General features: G+C 36.8%; 1 protein-coding gene across 5 annotated transcripts in view; it reads left to right on the top strand.

Moving 5' to 3' along the window:
- The first annotated feature begins 3212 nt into the window (after window positions 1–3212).
- zgc:113333 (beta-N-acetylhexosaminidase) overlaps window positions 3213–13546 on the top strand; it is an 11221-nt gene continuing 887 nt past the window's right edge. Inside the window, exons 1-14 of one of the 5 annotated variants that reach the window (XM_017496546.3) lie at window positions 3213–3446; window positions 6439–6525; window positions 6793–7075; window positions 7167–7276; window positions 7938–8025; window positions 8933–9097; window positions 9191–9374; window positions 9643–9714; window positions 9806–10010; window positions 10477–10559; window positions 10656–10731; window positions 10875–10973; window positions 11170–11259; window positions 13497–13546. The exon at window positions 13497–13546 is cut by the window's right edge and continues 887 nt beyond it. In XM_017496546.3, the coding sequence (XP_017352035.1) occupies window positions 3412–3446; window positions 6439–6525; window positions 6793–7075; window positions 7167–7276; window positions 7938–8025; window positions 8933–9097; window positions 9191–9374; window positions 9643–9714; window positions 9806–10010; window positions 10477–10559; window positions 10656–10731; window positions 10875–10973; window positions 11170–11259; window positions 13497–13546 (1627 nt within the window). In that variant the 5' untranslated portion in view covers window positions 3213–3411. Of the gene's footprint in view, window positions 3447–5211; window positions 6247–6438; window positions 6526–6792; window positions 7076–7166; window positions 7277–7937; window positions 8026–8932; window positions 9098–9190; window positions 9375–9642; window positions 9715–9805; window positions 10011–10476; window positions 10560–10655; window positions 10732–10874; window positions 10974–11169; window positions 11260–13496 lie in introns of those variants that run through there. The other 4 variants (XM_047149896.2, XM_017496565.3, XM_017496556.3 and 1 more) reach the window with 4 other exon arrangements.

Here is a 13546-nt window from a genome sequence, read left to right as displayed (position 1 = left end):
AGGTTCCATGTGAGTGAATTGAGTCACATTAACAACATTTGTTTACATACATTCAATATGTTTTGATTGTGTCTTTTCAAAGCCCTAAATAAAATTCAATTCCACACTCTCACCTGAACTAAGGATTGATCCCAAGTCATTGGTACTCTGCAACAGCCAGGTTATTGCAGCACTATATTCCTACGTACACATGGTCTAATTGTGTTAATCTAATACTGTAGATTATATAATACTGCCAATGTCCGTGTGAGATTTCATAATGTAATCGGGTTATGTTAATACTACATGAATTGATCATTCTCACTCTGCATAATTCAATCTAGTAATTAGAAACTTGTTTAAGTTAAGTTTAGTATAAGCAATGAAATCACATTTTGATGAGAAACTCTAAACGATACTAAAGAAATTCTCTTAAATCTGACTCAACATATATAAAAAATTTTAAGTGTAGGTGTGTGCCTTTTATGTTTGCTTTTTTTATCAAGGTGCGCTATAATTGGAGTTGTAGTGAAAGCTTATTTTAAGGTGTGGAAAACTTGGCCGGCTTGGTTATGTAAGTCATGTAAGAGAGCTTGCAATGAAGCTGAAGTTTCTAATGCATGTTTTGTAGAAATTAGCGACCCTTAGGAATCTATGTAGCTCTTTAATATTTTGGAGAGTGGGCCATTGTGCTAGTTCATTGACCTTGGCTGTGTCCATGATTTGTGGTAGCTGGCTGGTGAGGCTTCTTAGTGTTGCATGGATATATTGCAGAGATTTCCTGCTGCTCTTCACAGGCTACACAGCCTTGAAAAAATTGTGTTTGGTGGAATTTGTTGAAACCAGCTGTGTCACTGTTTTCAGAACGGATCTAGAATTATGAAGTAAAGTAAACTATAGGAGCACAAAGGAGCACAAATGCTGCCCCCAGGCCAATGTTGAATGCTTCATTGCTTGAATCCAGTCTAAAGATTCATGCATATTTTGATACCTACAGCCTGGATGTGGGCCAGTTGTTGTTGTTTTCAACATTAGAATGTTGAACATGATAGAACATGATAGAATGTTGAACATGATATTTCTGTAAAGCTGCTTTGAGACAATGTCTATTGTAAAAAGCTCTATACAAATAAAATTGAATTGAATTGAATTTAATATTTGTGACATTAGAAAAACTGAACCTCCCTATTATTATATTTAGTACCCATAAACCACCAACTGTGCTGTACAGTCAGGGGTAAGTCTGAAATTCATTCATTCATTCATCTTCAGTAAGCACTTTATCCTGGTCAGGGTGACAGTGGAGCTGGAGCCTATCCCAGGAACACTGGGCGCAAGTGTTCACCCCGGAGAGGAGGCCAGTCCAAGTCTGAAATTACATATTAATAATTAGTATGTCACAGTAGACATATACATGCAGGTGTGGACATAATAGTTCTAATTTGCATTCAATACAATTACAACTTATTTTCATGGGTACAACCGACAATGGAATTTATATCCAAATAATGGACTTTGTGGAAAATTTTCAATTGATAGGTTTCTGGTTATGCATAGGTTTCTGGTTATATGTGTATACATATATACACACACACACACACACACACATATATACATACATACATACATATATATATATATATATATATATATATATATATATATATATATATATATATATATATATGGCTGGTATATATATATATATATATATATATATATATATATATATATATATATATATATATATACACACACACACACATACACACACACACACACACACATATATAAATACACACAGTATCTCACAAAAGTGAGTACACCCCTCACATTTTTGTAAATATTTGATTATATCTTTTCATATGTGGGGCATCCTCAATGGAAAGTGGAGTCGACATCCGTGATGTCATCAGGGAGGAGTGGAAGAGGGCTCCAGTGGCAACCTGTGAAGCTCTGGTGCACTCCATGCCCAAGAGGGTTAAGGCAGTGCTGGAAAATAATGGTGACCACACAAAATATTGACACTTTGGGCCCAATTTGGACATTTTCACTTAGGGGTGTACTGACTTTTGTTGCCAGCGGTTTAGACATTAATGGCTGTGTGTTGAGTTATTTTGAGAGGACAGCAAATTTACACTGTTACACAAGCTGTACACTCACTACTTTACATTGTAGCAAAGTGTCATTTCTTCAATGTTGTCACATTAAAAGTTATAATCAAATATTTACAAAAATGTGAGGGGTGTAGTTTTATAGTAGTTTTATAAACAGCCTGAAGCCCAAGTGACTCTTGCATCATAAGTGAAACTCATTATTGGATAAAAAAAAACTTTAAGGAAAAGATTATTCAGTACTCAACACGTCTCACCTGAGCACAAATAGTATAGGCATGTGTGTATGTGGTTAGAAAACAGGCCGAGCTGGTCAAACCAGTTTTGTTCCAGCTTTCTAATTAATTTAGATAACAATTTGTTCCAGCTTTCTAATTACGTTCTAATTTCTAATTAAAATGTCCAAATTTTCCCTCCACGGTGTAATGTGACTTGTTAGTGGCACTCACTACTAACCAACTACTCTGCACACTTTGCTTCTTCTGGAACTCAATTAATGGATCTTGTATGGATCTTGTATGGTAGCACTACTTGTATTGTTCTCTGCTTGATATATCGCTTTGCTTGTATTTTCTCATTTGTAAGTCGCTTTGGATAAAAGCGTCTGCTAAATGAATAAATGTAAATGCAAAATTGAGTTGAACTTAATTGACTTACAGTGATGTGCAGTCCTCCTCATAGCTTGACGTAAATAACACTAACTAAATTAGTAGTTAAATTAAAGAATTTAAACGGCTAAGTGCAAATCAAACGCACACTGATATACGGTGATGTTCAAAGAAATGTTTTTTTTTATTTGAGGTTAAAAAAATAAATAAATAAATAAAAAAAGAAAGAAAAGAAAGAAAGATGTGATTTTGGTAGTAACACAAAAAAGTCACAGTTTTCATTGTTATCAAGAGTGCAAGACAGTGAGTGTTCATTATTCTCCCTGGTCAGGCTGTTGTAAACATGTACACCTGTCTTAACCACAGCAGTCTCTCAGTGACAGAGAATGTTTTTATTTCATGTTTGAGAACTAGCCATAGTAAACAAATTCAAAACATTAGACAACGGTTACAGTGCAAAGCAGGTAACAGGTTAAACATTGTCTATGCTTCCTCTTGGCACCGCGAGCCTCCACGGACTGCGCGCGCACCTCCCCAAACGGACAAAGTATTTATACTTGACACGTTCGCCAGTGTAATATTCTTTGACACGAAATGGGGCTCGGATTAATCGTCCTATAAACCAGCAGGAAGGAGCTGAGAGAAGAAGTAGTTTGTCGGAACAACCATAGCAACGCTTACAAACAAGGCGCCTCGCGTGGAGTTGCTGAATGCTGAGGAGGGATTGCTGTTTGTTGATGACGAGGTTTGTTTTCAGTAAACTTCACTAAAACCCACAATATGAAAAACAGAGCAAAGAGTCATATAAAACCAAGTAAACCTTGAGATTACCACTTGTCACGTTGCAACAAAATTGAACTATGAATATGAGAACATGTATAAAACTAAATTGAACAACCTCGATTTTTTTATTTTATTTGTAATAATTTAATTGATTTTTTTTTATTAAACATGGACCTTTACTTTCATTAAATAGACTTATTGTTTATTGTAGGCTCATTTTGTAAATGTTAACAATTACTGTAGACATAAGCAAAAAGTGGGAGCTTCTTGCAAATGTCATTTCTCACATTTACAAAATCAGGTCATTGTTCACCCATCAATGGAAATGTCTCTATTTATAAAGACAAAAGAATGAGGTTTAGTCACTGTTTGATGGTGTAGTGTAGTGACTGTATTTATTTGTGAAGATACTGATGAATGAAAACATGGTGCACCTCCAAAAAACCCCAAAAACTTTCAGCTTTGGCTTTATTCTTTCAATATGTATGTACAAAGCAAATCGAAATCACTATTTGAAAGAGAAAAAAAAAAAAACATTTCCATGAATGTTGTGCCATCTGGTTATCTCTATGGTCCTGTATGGATCAGTAATAAGGTGACTGTGAACATGTCATTGAATGTGGTGTGTGGGTGGTGTTGTCCATATTTGAAGGCAGAGGGGCATTGTGGGAAATGGAGCTCAGTGCTGACATGACACAGTCCATTAAAAAGTTATTAGCACCAAAAAGACACTATTAAAATAAAGCCAACCTTATTTATTTACCATGGTGAATAACAGTAGCTTTTAAATTGGAGCTACGCATTAGCAGAAATAAGGAATTGTTTAGAAATAAGCTTATATAAACCAAATAGAAAATTGGGTTCTCCATGCCTTCTGATAGATTTATAACCACAAAGTAGGCCTGCTGCAATAGTCAATGTTACCGGTGTTACACTGTGTTCGGCTGCACACCGATTACATCACTTTCCCAGGGCACCGCCCCCACTTTTGCATTTTTACAGTAATAAAAATCATTTAGTTCAGTTAGAGAACGGAGGCTATGATTAAAAACTGATTGCGTCTGCTCAATTCGGCAGTACAGTCGCAGCACTGATCAGATTTCAGAGATCACGTGACGAGAGTGAGGCGAGCTGACTGACAAGACAATGGTGTAGGATTTGGTTTCAAAAGTTATATGTTGAATAGAGGGTATGCATGTGACATCACGGTAGGTGAAACTCACCACGGTCACGCAAACTGAGTGGCAAAAAAGCTGAGCGGCAGCATTAGTGTACAGCATGAATTCTGTGAAAACACAGAAAAAACGCATCTAAAATGGGAAAAAGCTGTTGTGAGATCGCCTGTGCTAACAGATTCATCAATAATTCAGCACTATCTTTTTACAGAGTGCCAAAATACCATTCAGTCCTTTTTCAGTAAGTCGAACAGTGTAAGTGTTCTTTTGGCATGTGGTATTCATGTTGTACAATGATGAATAATTTGCTACATACTAATTTTTAAATGCTGCCTATTTCCACTGATGAATAATGGGGGCTCATTCATTCTCTGAATGTGTTTTACCTTCACAAATATATAACGTTACTAAGTGAACTATGACTAGTTAGCTGAGGGGTTACCAGATAAAATTATAGAAATATATATATATATATATATATATATATAATTTGTACATACAACTAGAATGTTTATTGGTGTTCTTGTCACTTAAATTTTTCCAACAAATCCCATCTCGAAGTAGGGCCAAGCATCAAAGCTTTTGTATGCATTCAAGCTTCAGGTATATATAAATGTTGGAAAAAACGATTTCTGGCCACATGCCAATGTCCAATGACCACAGGTTCTTGGGCAAGTTATAAGAGTCACTGTCGAGTCCAACTGCCTTTAATTTAAGCTGATAATCGTTAGTTATAGGCTACTAGCCTTTCCACCATTTTGTTGGATATGTTGCCCTCAGTCCCCCCGAGGGGGCGTGTTCCGGCGAGAAAGTGACGTCAATGTTTACCCTCTATATAAGCGAGTTTGTCATTGTACTGTTTTGTAGTTGTTGTGTTTTTAATTAAGAATTATAGTGAACCCACAATTCAAGCAATAACCGCACGAATTGCTGCAAAAGTAAAATGCGCACAGGGGCATACATAAGCGTTTAAAAGCGAAGGGGAAATGCTTTTAAATGCTTATGAATGCTCCTGTGCACATTTTACTACCCCATAGGGGTATACCGGTTTTACCGGTGTTGTCACATGTCACATTCCTACCAAAAAGATGTTGCAAACCTCAAATGTAGCCAAACTGAACAGAACTCAATGTAATACATTAATTTGTAATGTTATGCGTCACTTAGTCAGTACATAGTGTGATTTAACAGTGAGAGGCATGGCTGGATAATGGCAGGTGTATAATTAACTTTACTTAAATGTAATTAATCACATCCCATGCCTGAAATGGCATTCAGAAATGCAAGGGTGTGTGTGTGTGTGTGTGTCTGTCCCCAAACAAGTTTATAATTTGACCTTGCTGGGGTTGTCTTGTAAAGTTTCCAGGTTAGAAGGCAAACACGCACCTTGATGTCGCACTTGATCTTTCCAAGCCTTCTCGAAAACAATGTCACTTCTGTTTATGGAGAAATAATGGACATGTAGGAGAATTGTTTCTCAGACCGGTCGCAGTGTTTTGCTATTTCATGGATGGGAGTTTTTAAGCCTTGGTGATGCTTGCCTTTTTTTGAATTTTTAAAAATTTTTGAAGGTTCACAATTTTTTTGGTATTCAACTTTTCAAATTCATTATGATGTGTAGTATTTGTAAATAATGACTTGTTAATCTACCAGTTATGTATAAAAGAAAGTGCTATTGTTCTACAGTTATTGTGTGTTGCGCGGAGGGAGCAGTTTGACTCAGTCCTGCCAGCGTGGCATTGTCATTACATGTGTTTGGGACATGTTTTATTTCCGTAGTAATAAGGCTATGGACTGTAGGAGGTTGTTAAAGCTGCTGCTTGCCTGCCTGGTCGTGTTTGCTACTGCAAAGTTTTATTTCCGCAGGTGAGTGTTTTAATCTGAAGTTAAGAATAATACGGTTAAGATAATGCCACACATTAGTCTTTTAATAGTTTGAACTGCAAAATGATTTCTTAGTCACTGATCTCTATGATATGTTATACAAAACTAAAAATATTCAGTATTGTTTGCAATTTATTGGTTAAACTTTCTTTAAATACTCAGCAGTGTTTCTCAACTACTGCGTGTCCAAACATGAACCTTTGCACTGTTGGTTCTAACCATGGTTGCTGTTTGATCATCTGTTTACAGTCAAAGAACAAAGATTGTAGACGACGTAATCAACAAGAAGCCTGTCCTGAAGCCTATCACAGATCATTTCTGGATGCCACAAAGCGTATCTGAAGTCAGCAACTTGCCTGTGTCACCAGCCCTTCAAAAGAATGAGAAGGCAGAGAAAAAAACGACTAAGTTTCAACCAAACCTGGAAGTAAATAGCACACTAATAGCCCCAGTGAAAACGCGCACAGGCCCTCTCCGTGTCGTACACTTAGATCTTAAGGGGGCAGCACCCAAAGTCAGTTATTTTCAGCAGGTGAGGGAGCATTTGTAAAACTCAGAAATGTTATATTTACTATGAATTCAGTTAAGTAGTCTGGTCATCTTGTTCCTTCCATCTATTGTAGATCTTTCCACTAATCTCCAGTCTTGGTGCTGATGGGATTTTGGTGGAGTATGAGGATATGTTTCCCTATGAAGGGGACCTTGAAGTTCTCAGGGCACCTTTTGCATACAGGTGAGTTTGCTTTTCTGCACTTTATAAGTGACCAATGATGATTTTTAATATCTCATGCTGTATGATGATTATACTGTAGTGGCATAGACAGGAATTAATTTTTGGAGGAAGATGAGGAAATATATTAAATAAAAATCACTGCGTGGTCTGTCCAATTAAATCAATAAGGGTGGCGCAGTTGTGAATTTTGGCCAGACAGCAGTAGGAGCCGTGATGGCACAGTCTTGTTACTTAATCATTTAAGGAATGATTTACTTTCAGCCAATCTCATAATGTTGATAGCTAGCTTTTTAAAATGGAAATAGGAAAAATGCTCAGGTTTGATTGGTTAATTCAATTTCTTACCATAGTTTTGAACATCACTATATCACAATTACTGCTCAAAAATATTATTCAATATTGAATACGATTTCACACAGTAATTGCACTGTAATAATAATAAAACATACATATAATCAGCTGTGCTGTGTGTATTTTGTTAACCATCCAAAGAATGAGCATTTGGAACTAGAAAATATTTCAGGGGGGTTCAAACCCAAAATTCACCCCTCTAGCTATACCACTGATTCAGCCCTGTTTCATTTTCCATTTTAACATTACACTAAACTGTTCAGTTTGCATAGATATTCAAATTAAAGTAGATTCTGATTAACTGAAACAGTGCAGAGGACATACAAGAAATTAGGACATTGGCCAGCCTCTACAACCTTGAGCTGATACCCCTGGTGCAGGTGTTTGGACATCTAGAGGTAAGTGAAGACGCAGCTCTGATAGCTCGTAGCATTGCAAGTATTTTAACTACACAAACACTTGTTGTAGAGATGTGCATTGGGACAGAGATAATGTGGGACCCACCAAATACATCACAAGTACAGGGAGTTTTTACTGTTGTGTGGAAAGACGTGATAGAAATGTCACATTTGTTAACATATTGGATGCGGTGGATTGCTCGATCACACATGTACATTCATAAACTTCATTAACTGCTTTAGTTTAAATTACTAATCAGTTTATATTTTGCTCAAGAGAACCAACCAAGTTCATTGAAAACACTGCAGATGGGGACCTGCAGAGATAACTACGGGAGTGGATGGCATTGGTCAGAATTTATTTGGGAGTGTTACGGAACGAGACTGGAGGCGGGTGCAGGTCACAGTCTTTTACTTAAACCAGAAACAAATAAACAAACACAGGGAGCGCGGTCTCTACTGACTCTACACACTCTGGTCCCCTAGCTACGACCGCTAGCATGCTACACATTAGCACATACTGGTATACGTCCTTCACTTGGCGAACTAAAACAACTATAATACTGCGCGATGTGCGCAGTCACACGGGGGGTTTAAATAACAAACTTAATTAAACTAAAACATTAACACCTGGGGCAAATCAAAGACTTAAGTCAGTGTCCAAGCGGGAAGTGAACAAAAGAGTCACGTGACCAGTCAGCGGCCGTACCGCAGTGCCCTCTGCTGGCCGTGGCGTAACAGGGAGTGGGATTCTGGAAAAAGTCCTATGCACAATTCTACTTTATTGTCTTAGGTCTCTTGAATATTTTTCACAGAAAGCAAGCAAAAATTTTTGGCAAATGTTCTAATACCAATTGATTTCATGGAATTAAGATTGTAAAAGAATTCTGCTTCTCCTCCTGTGTAGTTTGTCCTGAAACATGAACAGTTTTTTGACTTGAGAGAAGTGGCCAACTATCCTAACAGCCTGAACCCTCTGGTCCCTGGAAGCTTAAAACTGGTTAAAGAAATGCTAACTCAGGTCCTGAAGAAGCATCCACAGACACAATGGATTCATATTGGCGCTGATGAGGTTTGACCTAACCTTTGTCATTTCTGTACGGTCAGTTAATTATTAGATATTTGATGAATGAACAATGAGCCGTAATTTGCACTGAACATTCAGGTTCTCAGCCTTGGTGAGAGTGAGGACTCAAAAAACTGGTTGAAGCAAAATAATGGAAGCCTAGGAGCACTCTTCCTCAGCCATGTGACAAAGGTCTGCCACTTCCTGGCTGAACTGCGGCCTGGAATAAAGCCTATATTTTGGGAAGACATGCTCAGGAAGATTAGTGCCACATTAATCAAAGGTATGCCTTGAGAAAGTTATACGTAATAGCACAGCCAAGTTAATTACTAAACCTAGAAAATTCTGCAAAATGGACCTAATACTCTTCCGGTTAAATGTGGGGAAGCTGTATTTCAGGCTTAACTGCATTTTGAACTTCAATACTATGCATATTAATAATTTACTGCTATTTTTTTTTATTTACGGCTAACCATATCACATTCTAAAGTATTTAGTTCTCTCTTGTTTTTTATTAGTGAAATAAATAACTTTTTTATTTTATTTTCTAGAATCCGGTATGTCGACTCTCGCATCCCCTATGATATGGAAATATGATTCAAAAATGGATTTGTCCAAGATAGGTAAGACCTTAATATAATTAAATGTAGATGTGTTGGGCTATTTTTAAAAAGGCATCAGGTGAATGACTGATGAAAAAATATTTATCTATAGGACAGCTGCTATCTAACTACCAACAGGCTGGATTTCAGACTGTGTGGTTTGCAAGTGCATTTAAAGGAGCTTCAGGCATTGACCAGAGATGGACACCACTAAATCACCACTTACAGAATCACCTAGCCTGGCTTAAAGTCATGGACTCCATGTCTAAATACCCCTCTATGAAACTAGACGGCATTGCTTTAACAGGCTGGCAAAGGTTTGTATACTTATTTTATTGATAATCTAAACCATAAGCTACAATTAGAGATCGACTGCTTCACTGAGTATTATCTACATTGGTAAGTATGAAGAATAAAAGCCTTTATACCACAGTGCTGTTAAATTCTCTAATCTCATTGGTTAGAAGTGGCTGATTAATTTCCTATACCAGTATGGTTCTGACAACAGCAAATAGCAAGTTTATATTAATGTGTACATTCTAATACGTTATTGTATCTATAGTAACTGCTCATTCACAGGGACTTGAATACATTCCACTATAATCATGGCTAATAATACGTTATTTTAAAAACAAATAATGTATAACCATTGATATAGTGAAGATTTTAATTAGGAGATGTTTACTTAACATTTATGGAAGAAGTCTCCAGTGTCTGTGCTACAGTAAGACAATGCATTAATTTAAGTTACCAAGCCTATTCTATGAAATGTAACTGTTTTAGATACGAGCATCACACAGTGCTATGTGAACTGCTTCCTGTGGCTATCCCCTCTTTGGCAATCTGTCTAGAGACTCTAAAATATGGTGAGTACTGAGAAGAAAAATAAGACATAAAATAAAAAACAATGAAATGGCACCTGAAGACAACTGTTTCCTCCTGTTGTCTATGTTTTCACACAGGTTCATTTAATCGTACAGCTGAAACTGACATACAAATACATTTGGGCTGCAAAGTTGACCTTCAAGCTAATAGCTGGTATAAAATATTGTTCTCTCTCTCTCTATCTCTTTTTTTTTTAAACTATATATGACTATATTAGTATGCAGTAGGAATTATATTATAAACAGGACATAATGCTGATTGCACCTGCCTGTGATATGTCTCTTCATGTCCTCCAGTCTAGGTAATGGGTCATTTCCAGGCTCTGAAATTTATTACATGGTTCAAGAAATCCACAATAATCTTCAGAAATCCACTGAAACAATAACTCAAAACTAGTAAGTGCCTTTGAAAACATTAACACTTTATAGCTTGTTGAGTTAAACAAGTCTAAACGATTTAGTAAATAAATCATTATGGTTATACGCATCATCACCCACTGTTTTTCCATGTTGTTTGTACTGAATTGAACCTTTTGTCATACTGCTGTGTTTCTAAAAAAAAAAAACTGTGTATGTTTTATTCCATGCACAGTCACCTGAGAGGATCGTTTAGTGCTTACCAAAGAAAACACAGCTTTGCCAATCCACGGAACATTGGATATTTTAAGGGTACACTAAACAAGTAGGTTTGTTTAATTTCACAGTCTTTAATAATTGCTTAAAAGTGTCTGACTATTTTGGTTACCTACCTTTGAATGAGAAGTGGGAAATATATTATACTGATGTCACAATAAATTACATCCCAATACTCTTTTCTGAGAGTGCATATTATCAGTATCAGCCATATAGTTCATAATACTAACATGTAACATTGCATAATTATGTAATTAATTTGCATAATTTGCATAGTTGTCTAAAGCAGGGGTGTCCAATCTTATCTGCAAGGGCCGGTGTGGGTTCAGGTTTTCATTCCAACCAAGCAGGAGGCACACCTGATTCCACCTGTTTAATCAGTTGATCTTGGCTTTCAGTAGACTCAGGTGTGGCTTCTGCTTGGTTGGAATGAAAACCTGCACCCACACTGAATGTTTGTGAACCCTTTAGAATGTTCTATATACAGTGCCCTCCTCTAATATTGGCACCTTTGGTATATATGAAGGCTTGGTAAATATGAAGGTGAAAAAGACTGTGAAAATGGTCTCAGATCCCTTGCCATGTATTCTTCAACCTCATCAGGCATTATATGAGAAGAATCAGAGCTGTTATCTTGGCAAAGGGAGGTAGAACAAAGTATTGACTAAAAGGCTGGCGATAACTGTTGCACACCTATATAAATAAATGACCAAGTATAATATTTTGTCTCATTTGTTTACTTGTGTTCTCTTTATCTACTTTTAGGACTTGTGTGTAAATCTGATGATATTTAGGTCATAATTATGCAGAAATGTAACAAGTGATACATACACGCTATCAAATAACACATAAAATGGATATTTTGTAGCAATTTTCACAATTAAAATGAGCAATGAAAAAAATAGATCAGTCACATGGAAAAAATTTATCACATCTTCAAATCCATAAAATTAGAATCGGGTGTTCAAGATTGGGTGCCAGTGATTAGAACCTGCTTTGCTATTGAGGCCTTATAGAACTCTTTAGATCTTGGCATGATGCCAAGATATAAAGAGGTCTATAAGTCCTTCAGAAAACAAGTTGTGGATGCCTACGAGTCTGGCAAGAAATTTCAAAAGATCTACAAATTATTTGAAATACATCATTCCTCTCTAAGGAAAATAATCTACAAGTGGCGCAGATTTCAAACGACTGCCAATTAGTCCAGAACTGGCCATCCCAGCAAATTCAGCCCAAGAGCAGACCTTCTGATGCAAAACGAAGTGTCCAAGAACTCCAAAATTTCATAACAGGATCTGCTAGTAAGTCTTGCAACTGTTGATGTCAAAGTGCATGCTTCTACAATCAGAAAGAGATTGCACAAGTTTAACCTGCATGGGAGGCATGCCAGGAAACATAATTTAATAATTTGCTCTGGACAGATCAAAAGCTAGAGTTATTTGGCCACAGTAACAGCAGACATGTTTGGTGCAGACCAAAGACAGCTTTTTAGGAGAAGCACCTCATACCAACTGTGACGCACAGTGGTGGAAATGTTATGGTTTGGGGTTGCTTCACTGCCTCAGGGACTGTACAGCTTGGATTCGCTGATTCAACTATGAATTCTGCATCATATTAAAGGGTGCTTAAAGATAATGTGAGGCCATCTGTCGGAAGGTTGAAGTTGAACCGAAAGTGGACCTTTCAACAGGATAATGATCCTAAGCACACTAGCAAATCCAAAAAAGAATGGCTCAAAAAGAGGAAATGGAGGGTTATGGAATAGCCTAGTCAAAGCCCAGATTTGAATCCCGTTGAAATGTTGTGGGAGGATTTGAAACGGGCAGTACATGCAAGAAAACTCTGACATCTTGCAACTGGAAGAATATTGCATGGGAGAGTGGTCAAAAATTCCTTCAACCCTGGTGTACAACTATGTAAAACACCTACAAGAAGTTATTTCTGCTAAAGGGGGCAATACTAGCTTATTATCAGATATTATCTACAACACTAATGTCTTGACATTAAATTAACAATTAATTAGTTAAATGTACAGTTTTGTATTGTTTTTGGATGTTTTTTCTTTTGTACAACTACTGTACTCCTTACTTCTTTAACTTTGCCATCCATTTTTTATTAACTTGTCAACTTATGACATAGAGAAGGTATTTATAAAACTGCTTAAAATATAATATCAGCATATTTGTCAGTGAGCAGGAAACAAAACCATTGTATAAGTTACAATGGAGTAATGTTATTATGTAGATTCCTGACCCAGGTCATTTCTCTCCTGTCTGTTCTGGTTAGATTGCTGAATAAGTGGGATCACTTTATGGCGATGTTCAAGATGGAGATGT

The sequence above is a fragment of the Ictalurus punctatus genome, chromosome 2, assembly GCF_001660625.3.
Source record: "Ictalurus punctatus breed USDA103 chromosome 2, Coco_2.0, whole genome shotgun sequence".
Classification (NCBI taxonomy): Eukaryota; Metazoa; Chordata; class Actinopteri; order Siluriformes; family Ictaluridae; genus Ictalurus; species Ictalurus punctatus.
This window is presented reverse-complemented; position numbering and strand designations above follow the sequence as displayed.